Genomic DNA, 23,470 nt, shown 5'->3' with positions numbered 1-23,470 from the left:
AGCGATGAGCATCGCGTGGGGCGGAAAGACAAAGGGGGAAGGCTCGAGGAGGGAGGCTGGGGGGGTCTCGCTTGCTTTAGCCCTGTCTGTCTCAGGACCTACGTTATCCTCAGCTCTGATGCGTTGCAGTGGGCAGGACTGACCTTAGCCCACCCTTCCAGGGCTGTCACACTACTGGTACAGGAAGAGGGGGTGAAACCCCCAGCCTCCCCATCTACCTGAGAAAAAGCAGGGAAATGCTTTAATGTCTTAGTTGTAGCCTCAGTGTGTAGTGAGCTATCTGAAATAGCTTAAGACTCAATGAAAACACAAAGACTCATTAAAAGTAATGATTACTGAAGTCAATATTAGTACAACCTGAACATCAGATCAGGTCAAAGTGAACTAATATCGGCGACAAACTAAAAATGCCAACATGTAACACCAACACAATTACAGAGTGCAGATTGCAGGGGGAAAAAGTGAGGGAATAAATTGCGGAAGGAAGTGAGTTTGCATGAGTAAGCAAGAGAGAAGGAGGTAGGTAGGTTCAAAATGTAGAGAAATAGTGTAGTTATTAGGTCCTTCATCCTCTGCCCTGGGCTGAGGAGAGAGAGGGAGAGAGAGAGAGAGAGAGAGAGAGAGAGAGAGAGAGAGAGAGAGAGAGAGAGAGAGAGAGAGAGAGAGAGAGAGAGAGAGAGAGAGAGAGAGGGAGAGTGGGAGAGAGAGAGGGAGATAGAGAGGGAGTGAGAGAGAGAGAGAGAGAGAGAGAGAGAGAGAGAGAGAGAGAGAGAGAGAGAGAGAGGGGGAGGGAGGGAGAGAGAGAGAGAGAGAGAGGCAGAGACAGAGAGAGAGAGAGGGAGAGAGGGAGTGAGAGAGGGAGAGAGAGGGAGGGAGGGAGAGAGAGAGAGAGAGGGAGAGAGAGAGAGAGAGCGAGTGAGAGAGGGAGGGAGAGAGAGAGAGAGAGAGAGAGGGGGGGGGGGGGGGGAGAGAGAGAGGGGGAGAGAGAGAGAGCGGCCTCCCCTCTTTTAGCAGTCAGTTCACGTCGGGCGGATAAATTATTCACGCCCGTGGAGACGGCCGCCACATGGTGTAATGAGAAGGACATGCATTGATACCAAATATTGCTGTTGGGAAACTATCGATCTGAAAGCTATTTGTCCAAAGTTTAGTGTGGAACCGAAGGCTGTCAGCGTGTTTTAATGTGACTGATGGACCAACCACCAGACCCCTCCCTCCCTCACTCAGTCCCTCACGCTCCCTCTCTTTTCTCTCCCGCCAAATCCCCTCAGTCTTGCAGAGAAAATGTAGATTTATTTGTTCAAGAGGGTTGAGCAATTAAATGTGTAAACCAGACAATGTTGCAAGACACTTCGACACCTCATCTTTAACCCTTGAGATCTCATGTTCAAGATGAACAGGGCTAGATAGAGTCGTCTGAAACCCATCCACCACTCTGCTCCACACTAAACTGGACTAAACCTATAGTAGTACTGACATTTTATTACACCAGTGTTCACATCAGTGATCTAGACATGAAATGTCTGTTCAGCCTGCTCTCTGCCTCACACACAGTGTCTCATTTTCACATTTCCTGCAGTTGTACCATTAAGTGTGAATCACCCTGTGCTTAGATTGGCATGTATAAGAGGAAGTCTGTGAGTCCAGTGGGTCTATGAGGCTCTTTAGAAGGGGTTTATGATTCCTCCATGGTCCACCTATTAGGGAAAATCGGAATAATACCGCCCAGAGCCAACACATACACATGTATGCGCACATGCACGCAAACACACAAACACACAGTAACACAAACTGATTTAACTCCCTTGCCATGGCTTTACTTCTGCTAGTGGGCAGATTTGCTGTGGACCAGGCGTCGTCATAGCTTGACTGTAAACAGAGGTCTGCAAGTACTCACAGAGAGAAAAAGGAACACTCCATTGCCCCCTAGCCTTCTAACTGCCCTCTCTGTTCTCTCCATAGTGACCCCCACATAAATCCCCTGCACCCCCAATTCCCCTCTCCTCACCTCCCCCGTCTCTCCTGTCTCCTGCAGCAGTAATAGATGAAGATACTCCTGTTTGGGAGGGTGCAGGGGAAATCAGAGCACTACCTGTGCCTGGGCCCTCACTGGGATACATACTAGTTGTCAGGGGGGGGGGTTCTAGCTGGAGGGAGAGGATACATCCATGAAACTACATATAGCTGTAAAAAGACACATCGCTCAGTAAAGAGCTCTGCTGGTAAACCTAGCGTAACCACTCAAACACATGTTTTGAACTAACCCGGAAGACTTTCCGGCACAGTCTACTAAGTAGACTACTAAGTCTCTACACATGACCTCATGCACTGAAATGTAGTCAGCCACAGCTGGTGTGTGTGACGGCCCAGGCAAGGAGCAGAATTTGTGCTCTCAGGTCTCAGCTCAGTCAGGAGATGCTAATGACCCTGCACTTACCGCCAGCGACACCTTTCCCCTCTCGAACCCTCCCAGCCGTCCCAGCCCCAGACAGCACTGCAGTTACTGCCTCACTATGCACTAGGCCTGCCGAACACGGCACTACAATTACAATATCAGGGATACGCACAGGTCTGCTGAAGTAAAGGGGAGAGGGAACAAAATAAAATACTGATCCGACATGCAGTCTAGAGACTAAAATAGTTGTGAACTAAGACAACTGTGTAAGATCAGAACTGTACTAACCCAGTATGGAGCTCTGAGCGCAGACAGCCTCTAAACTCAACTCCCAAACACCATGGTGAGAAATCATTCTGTTACAGGAGAAAAAAACAACCTCAAACTAATTCACACAGACGGCCCTAACACCCACAGCTTCATGCCCCGCAATATGCATAACACACACACCCTCACACATTGGGGGCACCATAGCATCTCCACAGGTGCAGGTCTCTAATGAAACCCCAGTTGTGGCGATATGAAGGCGTCGCTTGCTCCGACGGGATAATTACGCCACTCCCTGGCAGCTGAGTTTGGCAGATGTATGGGAGGCAGCACGCGGCGCCAAGCGCACCATAACGAGCACCGGGGAGCGGAGGTGGGATTCGGCAAGACCCCGCCATCCGCCATTAACAGGTTGGCACCGTCACAAATGAGTGTTTTTCACGAGAGCCCGGGAAGGCTGTGAAATTCCAATGAATTCTGGAGCTATGTCGCAACACAGTGTTGGGAGAGAAAGAGAGAGAGATGAAAGGGAGATGAGAGAAAGAAAACCAAAAGCAGGGAGGAAATGGAGGAAGACGAAGGAGAAAGAGGGGGAAAGGTTCACGCCGCCATGGTGGGATTTGTCACCTCTCTCAGCACAGGGAGCCCAGAGCAATGCACTTTGGGAAATTATTGAATCAGAATGCATTGATTTTCGCTGGGGAGAAGAAAGCATTCAAAGTCAAAAAAAGCCTTGAAAAACAGTCATGGTTGAGTATTAGGGAGGAAATTGTAGGATACCTTTGTATTATAATAGGGAGCAGCATCAAGAGAACACCATTTTACACAACTGTTTAATAGGGAGAAGATAAGAACGGAATACTATTGCTTCAGCATTTCTCCTCTGCCCTCTCTTCCTTTCATTTCAGTCTCTTCCTGTCATCATACTTTGTAATCAGGAAAACACAGCCAAGATAAACCTTGCACACTTCACTGCTAAAACCGCTCAGTGTGTGTACAGAACATGCCTGAGTGTATCCAATGTCTTCATACGCTGTGTCCTACAACTAGCCTTACTACCCTGCCACTGACCGGACAGCAACATTAGATCAGTGAAATGCAGTGTGTCTAGTCCATATCCACCCAGAGCTGTATTCTGTATGCATGATCCTGTTTTGATCTGCTTCCATTTTCCACCACCCTCCACATCAGCAGCAGCTGCATCATTTAATGGTCATTTGTAAACGCCGTCAACAGCAATCAGTGATCACTAATCACTAATGAACCAACACTGCGTCTTATTACAGCCTGAATCACAACCATGAATCAGTGCGCTACTCACTACAAACAAAAGAATGGGTGCCTCACTCTCCCACATGCGCCCACTTCTCCCTGTCTCTCCATCCCTCTCTCTCTCTGTGATGCTAAACGATTTCAAGGTGACCCTGGCTGAATTGAGGCGAGTGTTTTCCTCGCGCTGCTCCAGTCTGGTCCCAGTAATTAACACCAGCGCCTAATGAAGTCCAGCTGCTCACCGCGCATGCCAAAAACAGGAAGAGCCCCTGTCAGGCAGCTATCACTCTCCTCACACCCCCACCCCTCTCCTCTCCCCTCTCTATCCTCCCATCCCTGTGTCTGTCCCTTATCCCTCTCTCCATCAACCCCCTGTCCTCAACCTCTCCCTGGCTTGGAAGGTCAGCCTCCCCCTGTCAGTGGCCTCCCCCTGCCAGTGGCCTAGTGTACATTCTGCCCTCCCTCCACCTCTTCACCATCAAAAACACTGCTCATGCAGTCCTCCACTACTTTCCACCTCTTCTCTCTCACTCCCTCTCACTGCCAAATTCCCTTCATTCCCCACCGTCCAACTGATCCCTCTTCATCTCCCTCTTTCCATCTCTCCCTCTATCTTCCTGCCAACTCCCACTTCTCGCTCTCCATCTCTCCATTGCCCTAATAATCTCTTTCACACTCTTTCCATCCTCCCTGCTTCTGTCTGTTTTTACTCCAGTTAGACCAATTAAAGCATAATGTAACCACAAAGTTGCCATACCTTCTTCATTTGAATTCGGGAGTAATTATATTACATGGGGTGTAATATAAAGTATAATAAAAAAGTTTGTAACAAATATTTTCCCTAAAAAGTGAAACCCCAGAAAACCCATGGTAGCTTGAGTGCTAAATCACATCAGGTTGCCAGCTGTACCTTTTCCCTCCTGTTGCATCCCGACTCCCCACTCCTATTTAACCGTGTGATGCTCACTAAAACCCTGTATCAAAGTTGCATGTATCGGTCAGCCTGTCACCTTTCTGGGAGCCACGCATTGCATCCTGGGAGTGGGGCTTTGAATACAGAGGTCGAGCACCTGCCTCTCCCACCCAGACATACACACACACAAACAAGTGCAAACACACACAAGCGTACACAAACACAGAGGCACATACGGAGAAGCTAATAGCAGGTGGGGGGCCTGTGCCGCGCTGGGATCTCCACCCCCGGCACTCAGCAGCTAAAAGGAAGGGGGCGTTGGGGAAACTTTCCCCCAATCATCTCTAGCTGACATTCTGCTTGATCTGGAGAAAGATGATCTGTGACATCCTCTCATGCCTCCCACCTGGCTCCCCGCTGACGTATCAGACTCAAATCACTTCCGACAGACAGGAGACGCTAATTAGCGCAGAGGAGTTAGAAACGTAGCATTTTATCTGACTTCATCAGAAAGACTGATCTAAAACCCAATCTGCACATCTTCCATTCTAAATTAACTATGAGATAGCAGGTCATTAGGAGCCTTAACAGAGACCATTAGAGAACCCTGGAGGTCAAAGATCAACTGATTTATTCTCTGTTGATGAACTTGTCTCTATTACTCTCCTCCCCGTCCATGACTGCCTCATCCTTTCCTCCATCTCTCCTCCCTCCATCTCTCAATCTCTTGTCCCTCCATCTCTCCTCCCTCCATCTCTCCTCCCTCCATCTCTCCTATGTACTCTGTCCTCCGCTGTGAGCTCACACACTCAGGTCAATGTGATTTATTATGGTGTGTGATGCTCTGCTCTCCTGCACCCTCCCCACACCTCCCACACCCCCCGCACCGCCTCTCACCACTGTACCCAGAACCTTCCTCACCGGCTTCGACAGATGTCGCCGTCACTCGAGAAAATAAATTCAGAATACTTAACGAATTAAGCGAGGAGCTAATTGTGGCTGGCCCGTGTTTATCATGCGCAGAAAGGCAAGCGGCTTGTTTGTCTTTTAACAATTACCAGACAAAGCAGGGAGAGGAGGCAGGGAGGGGGAGGAGGGAGTTTAATTGTCCCATTCTTCCCAGCAGCTGGCTCAGCCACACCTGGGCGGGTGTGAGAGCCGGGCGGAGCAAGGGGGAGAGAAGGGCAGGTGCACCTCTGACATCACTAAAACAAGCACAGGCCGACTTAAGGTATGAGACGCAAATACACTCTCTACTACTGTATAACACAGACATCAAGGGCTGGCATTAGTGGTTGTAGACACAAATTACATTTACCTTTGTATAAAACACACACGGAAAAATGGATTACATGTAGCCCCTCTTAATTTCTCATCATTATTCTCATGCACCCCCCCTCATCAGGATCTGAGATGCCGATACACAGACGCACGCACACGCGCACGCACACGCACACACACACACAAGTGTGGCAATTTTCCATTCTGTTCCCATACGTTTTGGAGGAGCTCCCCCTGAGCAGTTCTCTTATAGATCTCCAAACAGCTTGTAATTACTTTTAATAGACAGCATAAGAAGCAAATCAAGCGCAAACGTGGAAAAATGAGCTCTCAGGGGGATCAAACAGCACTCAGCCTTGCAAACAAACACTTCACCAACATCTGAGCTATTTCTCCTCCTGCTTTTTTAAAACTTACAAACATGTCATACTCAGTGGGGGGGGAACTAGAGAAACACAGAAGAGAGCGGCAGAGAAAGAAAGGGAGAAAGAAAGGGAGAAAGAAAGGGAGAAAGAGAGGGAGAAAGAAAGGGAGAAAGAAAGAATGACAGGAACACAATGGCCGTGAAGTAGTTACTGTTATTGGGTTAGTTGCTACCTAGATTCTGTGGGAGGCTCTCTGACTCATAAGCACTTCAGTCTGGCTGGCAGCATACGACCATGTGCACACCCGTGTTCCTGTTACTTAATGTTGTCTGTATGACGAGAGGTCAGCTGACATTCTGCTAAACAATCGACTTCCCTCATATCCAATCGCAATGAAGCAGTCAAGAAGGTCCTTAAAGGAGAAATACCAAATATACATGCCCTCCTGCCTTCCTTCATCCTCCCCCACTCCATGATACCCTCCCTCCTTTCATGATACCCTCCCTCCCTCCTTTCATGATACCCTCCCTCCCTCCTTTCATGATACCCTCTCTCCCTCCTTCCATGATACCCTCCCTCCCTCCCTTCTTCCATGATAACCTCCCTCCCTCCCTCCCTCCCTGATACCCTCTCTCCCCTACATCCTCCCTCCCTCACTCCCCTCTGGTGTTCTGGCTGGCTGGCTCCAGGTGGTGAGGGATATGCATGAGGGGCCTGTCATCTGTTCCCATGTTCATAGCATCACCACAGTGTGTTACTGTGTGTTCAGTGGAGACCAGTAGACAACCAACATCCTCCAACACACCTCATTAACACTATCATGTTCTACAGTCAAGGGAAGGGCAGATATAGAGGCATATTTGAGATGGTGACTATTTGAATGAGGATCATGTATGATACAATAATTAATTAACCTTACTCATGAGCAATGGTGTAATGAGCCTGGACTGAACGCAGAGAGCGGCTTTCATCTGTCAAAAACATTGCCCTATGGCTATCAGGCTGGCACACGACGAACACACACACTCATGCACCCAGTGGAGTGAGCCATCATCCACATTATCCACATCCATGGACTCCTAAAGCTTCTTGTGTGCTGCCTCATTAAGTCTTCAGTGACACAGAGCCCACACCAGGTCTCTCTCACCAGTCTCTCTCCCTTGCTCTCTCAACACCTCACACACACACACCGACACACACACACACTACGAGGAGTTTGCTCAAGCACTGCCCAACTGCAGCACAGACAGACATCACTAGAGGCAGATAGCTGGGTTGTCACAGGAAGAGAACAGAGTACAGGTCTGGCCTCAGTATAAAGGGTTAGTCTCATGATGTCTCTAAAGGATAGATAGTACGTTAAACATCACTCATGCATTAAGGCTAACATATGACTTCAAGTCCAAGACAGCAGGACTATAGTTGGGAGCATTGACCTTATAGTAGGGACTGATTTACCAGTGAGAGGTCAGGTCTGAGCCAGAGGAGGAGAGGAATAACATGACTACACTACTGTATTGTGAGATCACTTCTGGGTTAAAGGGATCAGCCGGGATGCCTTTCCGCCACTCTGCTCAACTGGGTTCATGCTCGGGGCGCTAGCTCGCTAAGTTCATTGAAATGAATAAGTGAGAATCATGAATGAGATGCATCATTAGCTGGGCTCCCCCAGGGGCACTTAGATTCAGGTGATTGGCTGTACCCTGGGCCTGGCTGGGGGGGGGGGGGGGGGGGGGGGGGGTTCATCATGCATACACAGCCATCATCAGGGGTGGGGGTGAACCTTTATGTTGGTGTGCAAATAATATGAGAGGGTTTGCATTGAGAGTGGGGCTACAGCTCCTCTTGACACGGTTGCAGTGCCAATTGAGCATTCTGCTATTTTTTATTTGGAGTATTGTACAATATTATCTATTGTGTGCATCATGCAGTGTCCTGCCTGTAGCCCTATTTAGCCATATGGGCTGGTCCCCCTCCCTACTCTTTCCCAGTGCTCAACAGGCAGTGAGGCAGGTCTCCATTCACACAGCTTGGTATGGAGAGAGAAGGGGGACAAACCTTGCAGCTGGGCAGGTTCTCCTACAGGCGTCCGACAGGCAAGGTGGGTGGAAAGAGAAGGCAGGGTGACAGTTAGTCAGTAGGTCCATGATTAGATGGGGGTTAGGGGGTTCATACATGGGGGGTTATGGTGGGGCAGCAGCTACCATACCATGCACCTGACACTCTCTCTTTATCCAGATCCGGACTGATGCTCATCCTTCAATATCAAACCAACTCACTCTACTCTGTCGTCACAAGACCAAGATTAAAATCACAATTCATGTCCACCAGGAAATGAATATGATGGAAATACCAATGAAGAAACTGAGTCATAAGACTAAAGTGCTCAACTGATGCGATTGTATATCCAGACTTAGTTTAGGCCTTGCTGAGGGGAGAAACAGTCTGACTCCAGTATATGCTTTAATAGATGTATCTATTACACTGCTCTCTTCCACGGGTACTGTTACTGGAGTGGGGAAGAGAGAGACACCCAGCCTTGAGATGGAAGGAGGGGGAGAGAGAGGAGACGGGGGTAGAGGGAGAGAGAAAGAGAAAGAAAGAGGTGGAGAGAGAGAGGTGGGAGGTGGAGCGAGAGCGAGGTGGAGAGAGAGAGAGGGCTGAATGGGGGGGAGAGAGAGTACAGCTCAATCTACTAATAAAAGCAGATGAAAGTGAGGTTAAACACAATATGCTAATTGAAATGTGTTGGCTGATTAAGGGCGATTGAGAGGAGAGTGGGCATGCTGTGAGTTCTGGGTGCCGGTGATTAGTGAGGCATTAGTGTCTGCATGCTTTTCCTCAGGATGTGTTGGAGAGCAGAGCCGCGTGCGTGCGTGTGTGTGTGTGTGTGTGTGTGTGTGTGTGTGTGTGTGTGTGTGAGAGAGAGAGTGAGTGTAATGTTTACTCTTCATTTTTATTGTTTATTTCACTTTTGTACATTATCTACTTCACTTGCTTTGGCAATGTTAACATATGTTTCCCATGCCAATAAAGCCCCTTGAATTTGGAGAGAGAGAGAGAGGGGGGGGGGGGGGGGGGGGGTAATGTGAGGTGAAATGAGTAAGCTCCTCATTTCTCCCATCTCAGCCTGTCCTGAAGTGTGTAAGCCCACAAATACTGAGAGCAGCACATGCATCCACACGCACAAAATGGTGCTTGCATATTCTGACCAAATACCAGTAGTAGTAGCAGTTGTACCGCACAAATATTTGTATCAGCTACCATGAGTATTTTTAGAAGAGAAAGATATAGCTGGGTATCGACAACCACAATCTGTATCTCTTTACCTTGTTTATTGCTGTCGGTTGAGTTGCTAAGGCAGTCTTTGCCTGCTTAGAATTCCCTTTTCTGTCTTTTCTCTCTCCCTCACTTCTCTCCTCTCTTTGTGTGTTGGGGTCTCTCAGGAGGACCACACTGGCATTTTTTTTTGCAGGCTTTATTGTTTTCCACTGTGCAGCTGCAAACCATGGAGGAGCCCCCTGCAGGTGTGAGTGGTAAGGCTGCCCCCCCCCCCCCCTTCCCTCTGCCTCCCTTCTCTGTCCCTCCCCCCTGACTCTCCCACCCCTGTCAGCAGGGGAGGCCGACGTGCAGGGCCAGTTGCACCACTGAGCCCTGCCAAACCAGGGCTAAAATTACGCTCTGAATGCATAGAGCACTGTGATTAACCACACAGGTGGGATCCCCAGCCTAGGGCCCTGGGGGGTGGCCCCACTGTGGTGCACAGCACCCCCCCCCCCAACCTCACACCCCGCTATGGCACGGCTAGCCTATAAATAGGGAAGATGCAGAACCACGGAACTGTATCCAGTTTCTTAGAACAGTCCTTCCATCCCTATTCCCTTGTCACTATGAGGAAAACAAGATGGCGTCGACACTGCTGAGAGCTTTTGTCTCAAATGTGAAGGCTTTACCACATCATACACATAAGTGTAAGACGTATGTCATAACAAAAATAATATGAAAAAGGCATTTTACAATTTATCTCAATAGTAATTTTGTCAAGACTAATTAATAGTTAGTCTTCATGCCCACAATACCACTCAGCTGAGACACTGAAAAAGCAGCCATTGCTAATGACTCCACACACTTTTTCAAATATTAGTTTCAGTTGTTCCCTACTCACCTCAGCCTTCCCAATGTATTGTCTCCTTGGTATCCAACCTGGACTCAGGGTTATACGTAACATAGTAAATTAAAATCCGTAACGCTCAAATTAGTATGATATGTTACTTTTGGTATGGTATGTATTAATTTGTGGATGTCCATCATCCATTTCCTATGATATATTACAAATGTTATGAGTTACAATTCATACGATATGTTACGAATTGCAATTTGTTGTGGCTAATGTTAGCTAGGTTGCTAAGTGACTAACGCTAATGTTAGCTAGGTGGCTAAAGTTAGCTAGTCTAGAGGTTAGGGTTAAGGTTACGTTAAAGGGTTAACATTAAGGGAATGGTTAGCTAACATGCTAAGTAGTTGCAAATTAGCTAAAAAGTAGTAAATAGTTGCAACATTTCTAATGAGCAAAAATTAGATTCGAACACACAACTTTTGGGCTGCTAGACGTTTGTGTTACACCCCCCCCCCCCCCCCCCCCCTTTGTTTTTGACTTAAGTAACCTTTTGTCTTATGTGGCCAAGTCAAACATAACATTTCCTATTTATTTCATAGTCCTATATTTTTGTTTACTATGTTACATCTAGTTTATGAGACCAGCCTGTGATATCCCTCCATCTGGGTAAAGGAAATGAAAATGATCTGGCCCTCTGACACTCTTTCTCCCTGGGAAATGAGAGGCTCTGGTCCACCAGTCCTATTGTTCAGCATGTGGCCCTGGAAGGGGTGGACTATTATTATTGTGATTATTTCCATCTTTGCGCAGGCACGCAGACATGGGGATCAGTCACAGCCCACACGGCAGGCACGGCGCAGGGCTTTACAACACAATAGCAGAACACTGGGGTGTCTCTACAGGCAGGTTATCACCCCGGGCCAAAATGTCTTCTCTCTCTCCTCTTCTCTGTGTGAGAAATGGGATTTTGTGTGGCTGGCTGTTTAACTATGGGAGTGTGTAGACAATTATCATGGGTGGAGAGTGTACACAAATGTAGTGGTTGGTGGGTGTTAGCATGGACATGTTTATACTTTTCAAAAAAGTATAAACAGATCTTGTAAAATTAATTACTTCCTTTCAAGGAACTCATCAAGTTATTTAGTCCTATTACGGAACATAGTATTAAAAATAAAAACGATACCTTACATTAATGACGTTTTTAAGAACAGACAGCAGTTTCCCTCTCTCTCAGTCAGTTTCCATCTGTTCATCCCATTACAGCTGATGTCGTCTGACAGGGGTTTAAGAGGCCATGGGTACACTACACTCTACTTTGCCCAGTGTGCAGTTAGAGCAGATTTGGAGGACTCTATCACATTACTGGATTAGATTATACAGTTGGAAGTCTCTCTGCCTCCCTTCAAATCACCTGTCCTCCAGGACAGAGTAAAACACTGGCACTGCCCTGAGGATGCTGCTGTATAATCACATTCCAGTCTAACCTCACAGTGGAGAGACGCTTGACAGGTCAATGACTTGGATACTGAGTGACAGGCTGACAGGCCAATCTGATAGGGAAGATCTTTAACAGGGGGAGTGAGGCTGTAACGCAAGTAAACAGGTTTATCTATCTATCTGTGTGTGTGTGTATACTGTATGTATGCGTGTGCCGTGTGTATCATGATAATCCTGCTAGCGTAATCATACGTGACACTGTGTGACACTGTCTGAGCAGTGTTGTTAAGCAGTTTCCTCTCCACCCAGGCACACAGCAGTGGTATGTCTACATTAAATAATCAGAGCAGTTCAATCAACAGGCAGCAGGAGAAATAAACCCACATTCCTCCAGGCCCACTGCCTGCTGGAGAACACCGCTCGCATGGCGTTTGCCTGGCGCACCACTCTGATTAATTAACACCCGCTTTTGTACACCCCCTCTCTCCAGCTTGATTAAGCTCTCTTCCAGCAGAACGTGCCTGCACCTCCACTTCTCCCAGTCTCATCGATTATCATCCGCACTCGAGCTTGGCTAGCAACACAAAAATGAAACCACAGCTAGTGAGGATGCATGAATAACAAGCCATCTGAGGAAATCATCAACTTCAGCTAAATACATCTTCAAAGCTAAGCAAGTGTGTGTGTGTGTGTGGGGGGGGGGGGGGGGCTGCCCATCCACACGCTCTGTGGGGTGGACGTGTATGAGGAAAGAGGAAAAGTGACAATTGGGAAGTCAAACATAGATCCTACACACACGTGTGGGGTGGGGTGGGCTGGGCTCACACAGGAAGGGGCTGGGAGCAGCCAGCATTCAGCAGATGTTGGAGTGTTCAGGATGTAAACTGAATGATATGCAGTGTCACCTCCTTGTTAATGATCATTCCTACACAAAGCTGTGAGGGGGAGAGCAGTGGTACGATCATACCTTCACAAACATCACTGTGGATAACAGGGCAGGGTGGGTGGGTATGTGGGGTGTCTCTCTGCACATCTTCACTGTGCAAATGTGAAGAGTGCAGGGAACATACACTGGGGAGGGGAAGTGTGTGTGTTTGCAAGTTAGTTTATTTCAGGTTTCTCAGTTACATCAGGGGAGGGGCTGAGATAGCATAAATGACAAAAGACACCCACCAAAGTGCACCCACAACACACACACCTCTACCACACACAGACCTGGGATGGCAGACGAACATCAATAACATTTATGGAAATGGGAGGTGAGTGTCAGAACACCTGCAAAGTAGCGGAGAGGAAGAAATGAAGTGGACATGATTACCCCAGCTGACAAATGGTTAGACAGAAGGGCAGGCCACATCGCTGGTGCTTTGTCATTAGTGATGTGGCGTACAGAAAACACACTGACTGGAGTCATCTTGTTTTAGATCCCTCTCTCCTAAACAGCCTCTCTGCCACAATGGAGATAAAGACAGTATCCATCACCTTACAAACGGTGAACAATGGATTAGAATGAAGAATGTGTTGACTGTTGCTACTCTTCTAGTGAACAAACTGATTTCAAGTATTAAAAAGTACAAAATCCCAACATGTTTTAGGAGGTTAGAAATGTGTTGATGGTCCAATGCAGCTGTTTTTATCGCAATATCAAATCATTTCTGGGTAAAAATGAAGTACCTTACTGTGATTGTTTTCAATTAAAATGGTTAAAAAATAAATAGCTTCTAAGCAAAATTCTTGCTTGAGAAATTGTTCTTTGCTAAGACTGTCTGGTTGCTGTCTAAGTGGGGAGGGGAAAACTGAAAGCTTGTTGTTGGCAGAGAGATTAGGAACTCTTATTGGTCTATTAACTAATTGTCTAATTGTATATTAACTAATGTCTCAAGGCAGACCAAAACTCCATCCCTGACATTTCAGGCAGTCTTTTCAACCAGCTCTTACACTAAAGGGGCATTATCATCATTTTCACAATGTTGCAGTATTACACAGCAAAATCACACTTTTTACTTCACTGGGGCTTTAAACGCGTGAGAACTAATACTTGTGCATTCTGAAGGGTTTCTATAAGGAGAAATGTGGAGAGTAAATATCAAAGCTCAGCGAAAACCTCAACAGTCATATATCAAACCTGACAGATAGTGTAGCTTTTTAATGATTGTTTCGTAATCTGCCCAAGAAAGAGAGTAGCGACAGGGAGAGCAGAAAACTCTCCTCTTCTGTGATCTCTTCAATTTTCTCACCAAAGACGCCTCACCAGATAAAGGTTAAGACACTGCTCTTTTTTACTGCTGAAAAGACGTCATCCATCTTTGAAGAGGGGTTAGAAAGAAATAATAAAATAATAACAGTACTTAAAATAATCTTCCTCAATTCCATAATTAATCTCCTCCAGTTTTTGTAACAATTATGATGTTAATTAACCCAAAATTCCCTCCATGGCGGCTGAGAGAGAGAGCCAAGCATTTAAAAGCGCTCCCCCTGCCCCTCTTCCAGCCACCCCATCACCCCATCACGGAACAGTCTTTTAGGGGGAGAGAACTCTGAAAGGAGAGGATTTTCAGGGTGGAGGAGATGGAGATGAGAGAGAGCATGGGAACCTGGATGGGTCTTCAACCCTCATCAGAGAGCGGAGAGAAAATGAACACAGGGTGAGGCTGGGGAAGGAGGAACGGAGGAAATTAAGTCAACAGTGGAAGTGAGAGAAAAAGAAAGAAAGAAAACTGGGCTGGTGAATGAATCCAATGGAGAATGTATGTTCCCAGCCAGACTCTGGGCTGGTGCAGGCAGTAGGCCTGTATACGATAGCTGTGGTTCTGTACCAGCCCTCTCTCTCAAGACACAACTACTGCAGGACTCGGGAGGACCCACGCACTGAAAATACACAACTCTAGTATCAGCTGTCAGGCCTGGAGAAGGATAGGGAGTCGCTGCGGCTCCCAGCGATCTGCCGTTTGTTCTCCCAAATTACTCACAGGCCAAGCTCGTTAATCTACACTATAGTACGCTGCTGCAGCAATTATTACTTCACAGAATAACAACACAGAGGAAGCCTGTAAAAACTACAGAGGAACTTTTCAGTTAAACGCACATCCCAGCAAACCGGGAACATTCTCAGAACATTAGCTAAGATTCCCATTAAATTTGAGTTAATGTTTTATCTAACATTAAGATGATATAATGTTTTGATAACATTTTTTATACATTGTTTCATGAAATACCCTTAGAATGTTCTCCTAACATTCACTAAATGTTGTGAACAACATCTGTAACATCTGTAACAACCACCACAGAATATTCCCAAAGTTCTCATTAGGTTTCCAGGTAATGTAATATTCAGTAATGTTACCAGTAATGTTTTCCCAGCAAACCAAAATTGGTTCTGTGAAAGTTCCCAGAACATTCGTTAGGTTGCGGCAAACGTTCTCATAACACAAAAACTGTCCAGTCATGCTGACGATTATACAATGTTTGTATAAAATGTTCCATTCATGTTACAAGAATGTTCCCAGACACATTTAGTCTGTTCTTTAAAAAGTTTCCCAGAATGTTTCATTCGGTTGTGGGAACAGTGTGGATACATTACACGATACAAGAGATAGGTTTCCTATCTTTAAGAGGTAGGTTTCCTAATGTTTAAGTTAGGTTGCACAGGACATGCCCTTAATGATATTCACGAAGGTTGCACAAAACATTCCCACAATGTTGCATAATGTTAAATAACTTCCAAATAAGTCCGTTTTTATGACATTCATAGCATATTGGTTTTAGATTGAACATGAAATAAAATACAGTGTTATATGTACAACAGCACGAGAAGAGGATGGGGACATTTTAATGATGTTTTATGTCCCGATTGACCATATTAGACTGGAGAAAATACCTCTGTACTACAGCTATCCCTTGGTGACACAGTGGGTTAATGATCTAACTGCAAAGCTGAAGATTGCAGATTCAATCCCACATAAAATAAAAGTAAAAAATAATTTGAGGCTCCGATATAATCTACTAAGAGAGCATGTCCAGATGTATGAATCCAGTCAGAAATGCAGAAATTAGACTAACTGTAAAAAATAAAACGCTGTAAAAATGGACCGTTCAACTTTTAAAAACGCAGACGATATAATTCCTACTTTGAGACCCTTGATATGGTCCCCCCTCTTATTTTTCATGATCTGAAAAGGTCCTGTATCAGCCAGCACTCATAGTCTTGGATACCTTGTAAATATGGGCCTAGAAGTATACAGCATATAAAGAGGATGGGGGAAGTGATGGTGAATAACCCAGTCCCTGTATTTCCCTGTGTTAGTTATGTATAAGAATGCTAGAAAGGATAAGGAAAGGGGGATACCTAGTCAGTCTTCCGCATTTAACGCAACCCAGCGTGGAATTCCTGATTTACATTCCTGATTGACCATACCGACATTGCTATATACTGAAACAAGAACATGTAAGAGAGCTGGAGGCACAGAGGATAAAAGACCTGGCTTGGGGACCAAACATTGCAGGTTCAAACTCCACATGTGCAGACTGTCAACATATGAAGTGTACAAAATATGGATGCGTTTGTATGTCCTATGAATTAAATTAAAATGCCACGTGTCTCTTCAAATGCAAATTGCTATTAAATCTGGTGAGAAACATAATGGGGATGTACTCCAATCTGCATTATCATGCTTTAAGGAGCTATACATTCTAATGCTGAGAATGTTGTGGTAATATTAGGTCAATCTTAAGTATAACATTGTCTAAATGTTTTTGAAATGTTCTGAGGACCTCCAAGACAAGGTAAAATGTATATTGCGTGAACATAATTGTAATAATATGTTAAACCTAAAACAAATATGCTCTGAATGTCAAACAAACAGACTTATCTGGAAATTGTGGAATATTGTGGGAATGTTCTGTGCAACCTATGTAAATATCAAAAGAACAACTCCAAAAACGTAATTAGATGTTCTAGGTGTTGTGTCAACATTCTTACAACATTATAGGAATTTCCTGTGGAACCTAACAAAAACATTATCTGAATGTCAGCACAACTGGGCAGTTTTAATGTTCTGGGAATCTGTCTATTATCATAGAACATTTTCCACAACCTAATACATTTTCTTACAGGAACAATTAGGGTGAGCACCTTGGGGATTTGAACCAGCAACCTTTTAATTACTGGCCGAATGCTCTTAACCGCTAGGCTACCTGCCACACAATCAGACCTGCAACTGTGGCCTCAGCTGTGCAGTCAAGTGTTAAACAATGGAACAGCTGTCGAGAGCGGTGGCAGCTTCAGAAATAGAGCTGTTCATTTCACCGGTCTGTCTCACACCTGTGTGCTGTGCAGAACGGGGAGAGAGAGGGCGAGGGCTAGGCCAAAGAGAAGGCTGTGCAGAGAGGAAACCCAAAGAAGAGACGGACACAAAGATAAACACACACACAGGAAATGGTGAGGCTGACTCACCGATCATGTGATTGGCGACGTGGATCTGGATCTCTCGCTCTGTCTCGAAGGTCATTTGGCATTTGATGCACTGGTACGTCTTCTTCTGCAATGCAACATACAGGTAGACAAGAATTTTAGAGAGGTTATCAAATTACTTTTTCATTCACAGCCAGAGCGTGCACCCACACACGCGCTCTCCTGACACAAAAATAATGTGCTGGTGGGGAGAGGAGGGTTATGAGGTTTCTCCTTGCTGTTGCATTGAACTGAAACAAAGGCACAGGTAAAGATTGAGCATCCCTGGGACCTCACTGTCAATATCTAGTAGAGCGAACAGGCCGTACAATGCCTCAGCTGGGCTGAGCTGCAGGAACCACTAGGGCCCACTGAAACGCAGCCATGAATTCACACATCTAACTGAGCACGACTTTCTACTGACACACTACACACTGGGAACAGACACACTGCTAGAAAATACTGCTAAAATATTAGGGATTTTAAAAAGTGGGAACAACATTTCAGATCACTCTTGAAGCATTAGGAATGACTGAATAATATGAATTCGCTTTGAAGTTTTAATCAATTCACTAGATGTTTCTAAATGCAGGGCCATTTAACTTTTTGTTGAATTGGTAATGTGTTCTATTTCTTTTATACCACAGAGGACAATGTTGGGTATTCACTATGTGATTGATTTATCAATTACTAAATTAAACCTCAGTTACCTTAACCTTAGAATTTTCACATATTGTATGTAGATCTTAATATAAATCTGTATGCTGAGCCATAGTGGAGAATATGGTGAGAGTGTTCTTACTTTAGGGACAGGCGAGGCATCCGTCACCTTCTTGGCCCCACTGGTCTCCGGGCTCATCTCGGGGTGGTCCACCTGAACGTGGCTCTCCAGGTCCTCCAGGGTCTCAAACTTCACAGCACACTCGGGGCATCGCAGCACCGGTGCAACCTTCTCTCCCCCGGCCTCCTGGGGCGTGGTGCCCCCGCTGGGAGACTGGCCGTTGGTAGCCCGGCTCATACAGCCAGCACACAGCCCATAGGGCAGCCCGTTCACATCCAGCTTCACCAGCTCCTGCTTGTTCTTGAACTCCTTGAGGCACAGGGCACACTTGTAGTGCTTGTGTTGCTGCAGCTGGCCGTTGGGGGAGGAGGAGGCCGATCCACCCCCGCCCCCACTGCCCCCACCGGACGAGAGCTTCTGCATGTGGAAGGTGCCGTGGATCTTGAGCTCCAGGGTGGAGGTGACGGTCTGCATGCATACCACACAGCGGAAGCCCGTCAGAGAGTTCCTCAAGTCTGGGTGCATCTGGCAGTGCTCTATGAAGTCCTCCTCGCTCTGCAGGGGCATCTTACAGATGCGGCAGGTGCCCGTGTCCAGGCTTTTGCTGTGGGTGACCTTGTGTTCGGTGAGCGTGAGCAGGGAGGGGAAGCGCTCTCCACAGATGGGGCACATGTAGTGCTTGGCTGGGCCACGATGGGTCTGGGCGTGCTCCCTCAGGCCATTCTCTGAAAAAAAGGTCCGTGAGCACACGTTGCACTTGTGATTGCCCTTGATGAAGTCGGCCTTCTTCTTGCGGGTGCCGGCGTCGTCATCCCCGGGCTGGATGTTGTGGTCCCTCAGCCGGTGGTTCTGCAGAAGACTCTCCATGGTGTAGGCTGCTCCACAGATGTCACAGGCGTACATGGGCTCTGAGTTGTCCAGCTCCTCCTCTCCTCCGCTGGCCTCATGGCTGTTGGCTACGTCCTGGCTGGCATTCTTCAGCAGCATGCTCTGCAGGTCTGCCTGCTCCGTGGTCACTGTCGATCTTTCGCCTCCTCCCCCACGCTTGGAGCTCTGGGTCACCCCGTTGGGTGTACCATTCTGGCTGCCCCCATTCCCAGTGCCATTGCCACCGTCGAAGACACAGTGCTTCTCCCTCAGATGCCTCTCCAGCAGCACAATAGCGTGAAAGGCCTTACCACAAAAGCGGCAGTTGAACTTCTTACTGTGGGTGGTGATGTGGCACTGCAGTTCCACCTCGGTGCCAAACGTCTCCCCACAGAATATGCACTTGCGGGCCTTGCCGGCGACCGCAGGGCCAGTGGGGTGTCCCAGGTGGCTGTGCTTGACATGCAGCTGGAGGTCACTCTCCTTCCGGAAGTCCCAGGCACAGGCCGTGCAGCGGAACATCTTCTTCTCATTGCTGTGCTTGACAGCCAGGTGGACCTGGATGGACACCTTGGAGTCAAACACCTCCTGGCACAGCGTGCAGTGGTACAGCACAAAGGTGTGCATGTCCAGCAGGTGCTTCTGCAGGTCGTCTACAGAAGAGAACTGCTTATCACAACTCTCACACACGTACTGTGTGGACGTGGTGGTGTAGTGGACTGTCAGGTGCTGCAGCAGAGACTCCTGGGAGTCAAAGTCCTCTTTGTTGCACTGCGGGCAGGACTGCCTCCTCAGCAGCATCTCCAGGTGGGACTTGAGATGGGCCTGGAAGCTCTCGAAGCTGCTGAAGTGTAGGTCACACTGGTTGCAGGGGTAGTCTCCATTGGACCCTGCCAGGGTAGAGTCCCCAGCCAGCCTATGGCGTTTGGGGGAGGAGATTTCAACATCAGATGAAGCTGGGCTAAGGTCAGCCACCTTGGCTTGCCGCTTGTTATTGGCCAGTGGGATGTTCTTGTGGTTCTCCTTGATGTGCTTGGTGAGCTTGAGCAGGGAGCCAAAGATGGGTGAGTTGGTGCAGTAGGGACAGGAGTAGACCTCCATGAAGGACTGGGAGGGCTGCAGAACGGGGGACTCCATCTTGGGAACCCCTCCTCCGCTGCAGTGGGTCTGCTGGATGTGCTCTGTGAGAGAGGACTCTGTGAGGAAACCCATGGAGCACTGGTTGCAGAAGAAGGCGTGGTTGCCCTCCAGGGTGGTGGAGCCTGCAACCATTCCTCCAGGCAGGCAGTGGGACATGCGGATGTGCTCTTGCAGGGTGTTGATGTCTGCAAACATGTCTGGGCAGTAGTTGCAGTGGAAGGCCGAGACGTTGGTGAACTGGAGCAGGGGGAAGGCCGCTGAGGCGCCCCCGCTGCTTCGGTGGGCTTTGCGGACGTGCTCGTTGAGGTTGTAGAGCGTGGGCAGGGTGTCCAGACACAGCTGGCAGGTGTGGTTCTGCTGGGGCTTGTCTGCATGGATGGTCTTCAGATGGATCTCCAGCACGGCCAGGCTGTTGAAGTCTCTCTTGGAGCAGTAGGGGCAGCTGTAGGTCACCTTGGCCATCCAGTGACCCCCATCGTCGTGGTCAGAGTTGGGGGCCAGCTTGCGGCGGCTCTGGGTGGGCTTCAGGGTGGAGTCAGGGGTGGAACCCCTCTCCAGAGAGGCACTGGAGTCTGGGGTGGCGCTGCTCATGGATGCCACGCTGCCCAGCACTGGGTCAGGGCTGGCACTGTGGTTACTGGAGTCGGGCTGCCGGTGGCTGTCCAGGTGGCAATAGACGTCCTCCACAGAGGGGAACTGCTCCAAGCACACAGGGCACTTGTGTTTACGGTTGGCGTGGGACCTTTCGATGTGGGAGAGCAGCGGGCCCTCGTCGCTGAAGATCTCAGGGCAGTGGATGCACTGTAAGTCAACGCGGTCAGACAGCTGGGGGTGGCGGGTCACTACGTGCTTCTCCAGCTCGTCTGTCTGGCTGAAGGTCTCCTCACAGTAGTCACACATGTATGGGTCCTGGTCCATCTCCCCTCCACTGCCTGCATTGCTGCCACGCTTCCCCCCTTCCTTTTCAGCACGCAGGGCAAGGTGCTCCTTGTTCTTCCTGTGAGCTTGCATGTGACTCTGTAGAGAGGATGTGGAGGAGAAGCCTCTCTTGCACACGCTGCACTTAAAGGGCTTGCTGGAGCTGTGGGTCTTCAGGTGGATCTTGAGATGGTCGCTGCGGGAGAAAGCCGCCTCACATTCCTGGCAGCTGTACTTCTTGTCTCCGGTGTGGAGCTTGACGTGGCGGTCGCGGCTGCGCTTGTGCTTGAACAGGCGGCTGCAGAAGGTGCACTTGAAGGGCAGCTTGTCGCTGTGGATCTGCTCGTGGCGCTTCAGGTAGCTGAGGCGGCTGAAGGACTTGTCGCAGAACTGGCAGGGGTAGGGCAGCCCCGCGCCCCCTTCTTCCTCCCCTGTGCCCATGCCCAGATCACAGCAGCCATCCCCCAGCATCTGTGACGGCGATGCCACGTCTTTGCTGGAGGGAGAGGACGCTACCCAGGAGAGCCCAGGGTCATCATCACCATCTGCAATGCAAAACACAGACAGAATTCAAATGTTAGAGAGGACAAGAAAAAAAATCTAAATAGAAGCTAAGAATTAAAGACACGTATTCCCACAGGATTGAATAAATAAGGACAAAGTGTATTTTCTCTCTCTTTATAATCCCTTAGAAAACATCCCTCACTCCCCTCTAGAATTACATCTGCCTCATCATATTTTCATTATAGGGACCAGATTGAAATTCCAAAAACCTATTAGAAGACACTCAAATAATGAGGATATTCTTATATGACAAAGTGAATGAAATAAAACATGGGATTATGCATGCTTTTCTCCAGTTTAGTTCAGACAAAAGTATATTAATGCATACATGATATAAATACACACAAAGCAGATCATATATTCATTCTGCCCTGCTTTGTGCATTCTGAGGGGGCCTGACAGCCCACACGTCATCTATTTAGCATCTAAACTAGAGTAGAGAAGAAGAGAGGAGAGGAGAGGAGGGGATGGGAGAGGAGAAATCCTCATGATTTATTGAGCAGGAATGCTGCGAGCCTGGATCCCACGGTGGCTCAGACAAACCCAGAATTCTCCAGCTCAGCCTGTTTGTTTGCTTTATTTGACTGCGTTTTACACTTTGCTCTAAATGGATGAATAGAGAAGCCTCTGGTATTCCTCATCACACATAACCAAATGTTTACAATAAGTACACAGCCTCCCCCTTTCCCCTATCCACACATACTACATCTTATAAAACCCTCCTTTGTAAACGACTATATAGCTGGATGGCAGGTGACTCAATCTAATTTGTATTTTGGCATGACCACTCTCAAATAAATGACTGTCTTCTCAATGTTATTATGTAACAAAACAAAAGGCGTCCTGCTGAGCCCCATATTGGGGCAAGGAATATTTAAATATTGACAACAAAAACCAATTCTGAGAGAGAATAGCCTAACCTTGAAAGCACTTGGTACAGACTTCTCCCTGTAAGCAACTGTGAGTATGTCCCCCTCCCACCACCCCTCCTACAGTATGTGTTATACAAAGGTGTGCACAGCATATTTGGTGGAAAATAAATTCATGTGATGAATCGATACACTTGAAAATGTAGGTGGTGTGCGGAGCAAATAAAACTCCACGGGGGTTTGTGGGTAAGATTTTTATAAAAACATGAATTATGAATTTAGCTTGGAGCAAGGAAAGAATCCTCCGCTGTAAAAGACTATAAAATAGAGATATCACATAGACCATCAAGGCAACAGGAGAGATGCCATCCAGCAGCCAATATCAGGAGAGAGGAATATTACAGGATTAGAAAATGATAAATTAAGAAATGAGCATGAACAAGAAGAAAGAGAACGGACAGAGATAGTGAATAAAACTATTTTAAGAGGATTTGTTCAGGAGACACTAACAATGACTGAAATGGTTTTATTTCTTTCCTACACCGCATACCAGGAGCACACTGCTTTGTTGAGAACCTACATCTAAACATAAATGTTATTTTTGAGCCCAGACGTGTAGTAACTGGAATTGCTTGAATAGAGATCCAAGTACCGCCGCCTGTATTGTGTGTGTGATGTATTTATATGTGTGTGTCGGAGTGATGGAAGGGGGAACAACTATTTTTCTCAGATTACAGTTAAGGCCTGTACACCGCTGTCTCCACAGCTGGTGTGTCTGGACAAGCCCCTCCCTACTGTAGCCATTCCCCCCAGTCCTTCTCTAATGTCTTTGTGT

General features: G+C 47.4%; 1 protein-coding gene across 2 annotated transcripts in view; it reads right to left on the bottom strand.

The window, feature by feature from the left end:
* LOC110520060 (zinc finger protein 423) overlaps positions 1-23,470 on the bottom strand; it is a 151,532-nt gene that overhangs the window by 53,659 nt on the left and 74,403 nt on the right. The window contains exons 4-6 of one of the 2 annotated variants that reach the window (XM_036974568.1): positions 18,299-21,747; positions 17,500-17,584; positions 8,552-8,572 (exon numbers count right to left, since the gene is read on the bottom strand). In XM_036974568.1, the coding sequence (XP_036830463.1) occupies positions 8,552-8,572; positions 17,500-17,584; positions 18,299-21,747 (3,555 nt within the window). The remainder of the gene's footprint in view (positions 1-8,551; positions 8,573-17,499; positions 17,585-18,298; positions 21,748-23,470) is intronic. The other variant, XM_036974573.1, reaches the window with a different exon arrangement.

This window comes from Oncorhynchus mykiss, chromosome 1 (assembly GCF_013265735.2).
Source record: "Oncorhynchus mykiss isolate Arlee chromosome 1, USDA_OmykA_1.1, whole genome shotgun sequence".
In the NCBI taxonomy this organism is placed as follows: Eukaryota; Metazoa; Chordata; class Actinopteri; order Salmoniformes; family Salmonidae; genus Oncorhynchus; species Oncorhynchus mykiss.
The sequence above is the reverse complement of the archived record's forward strand: the minus strand, read 5'-3'. Positions and strand labels throughout refer to the sequence as shown.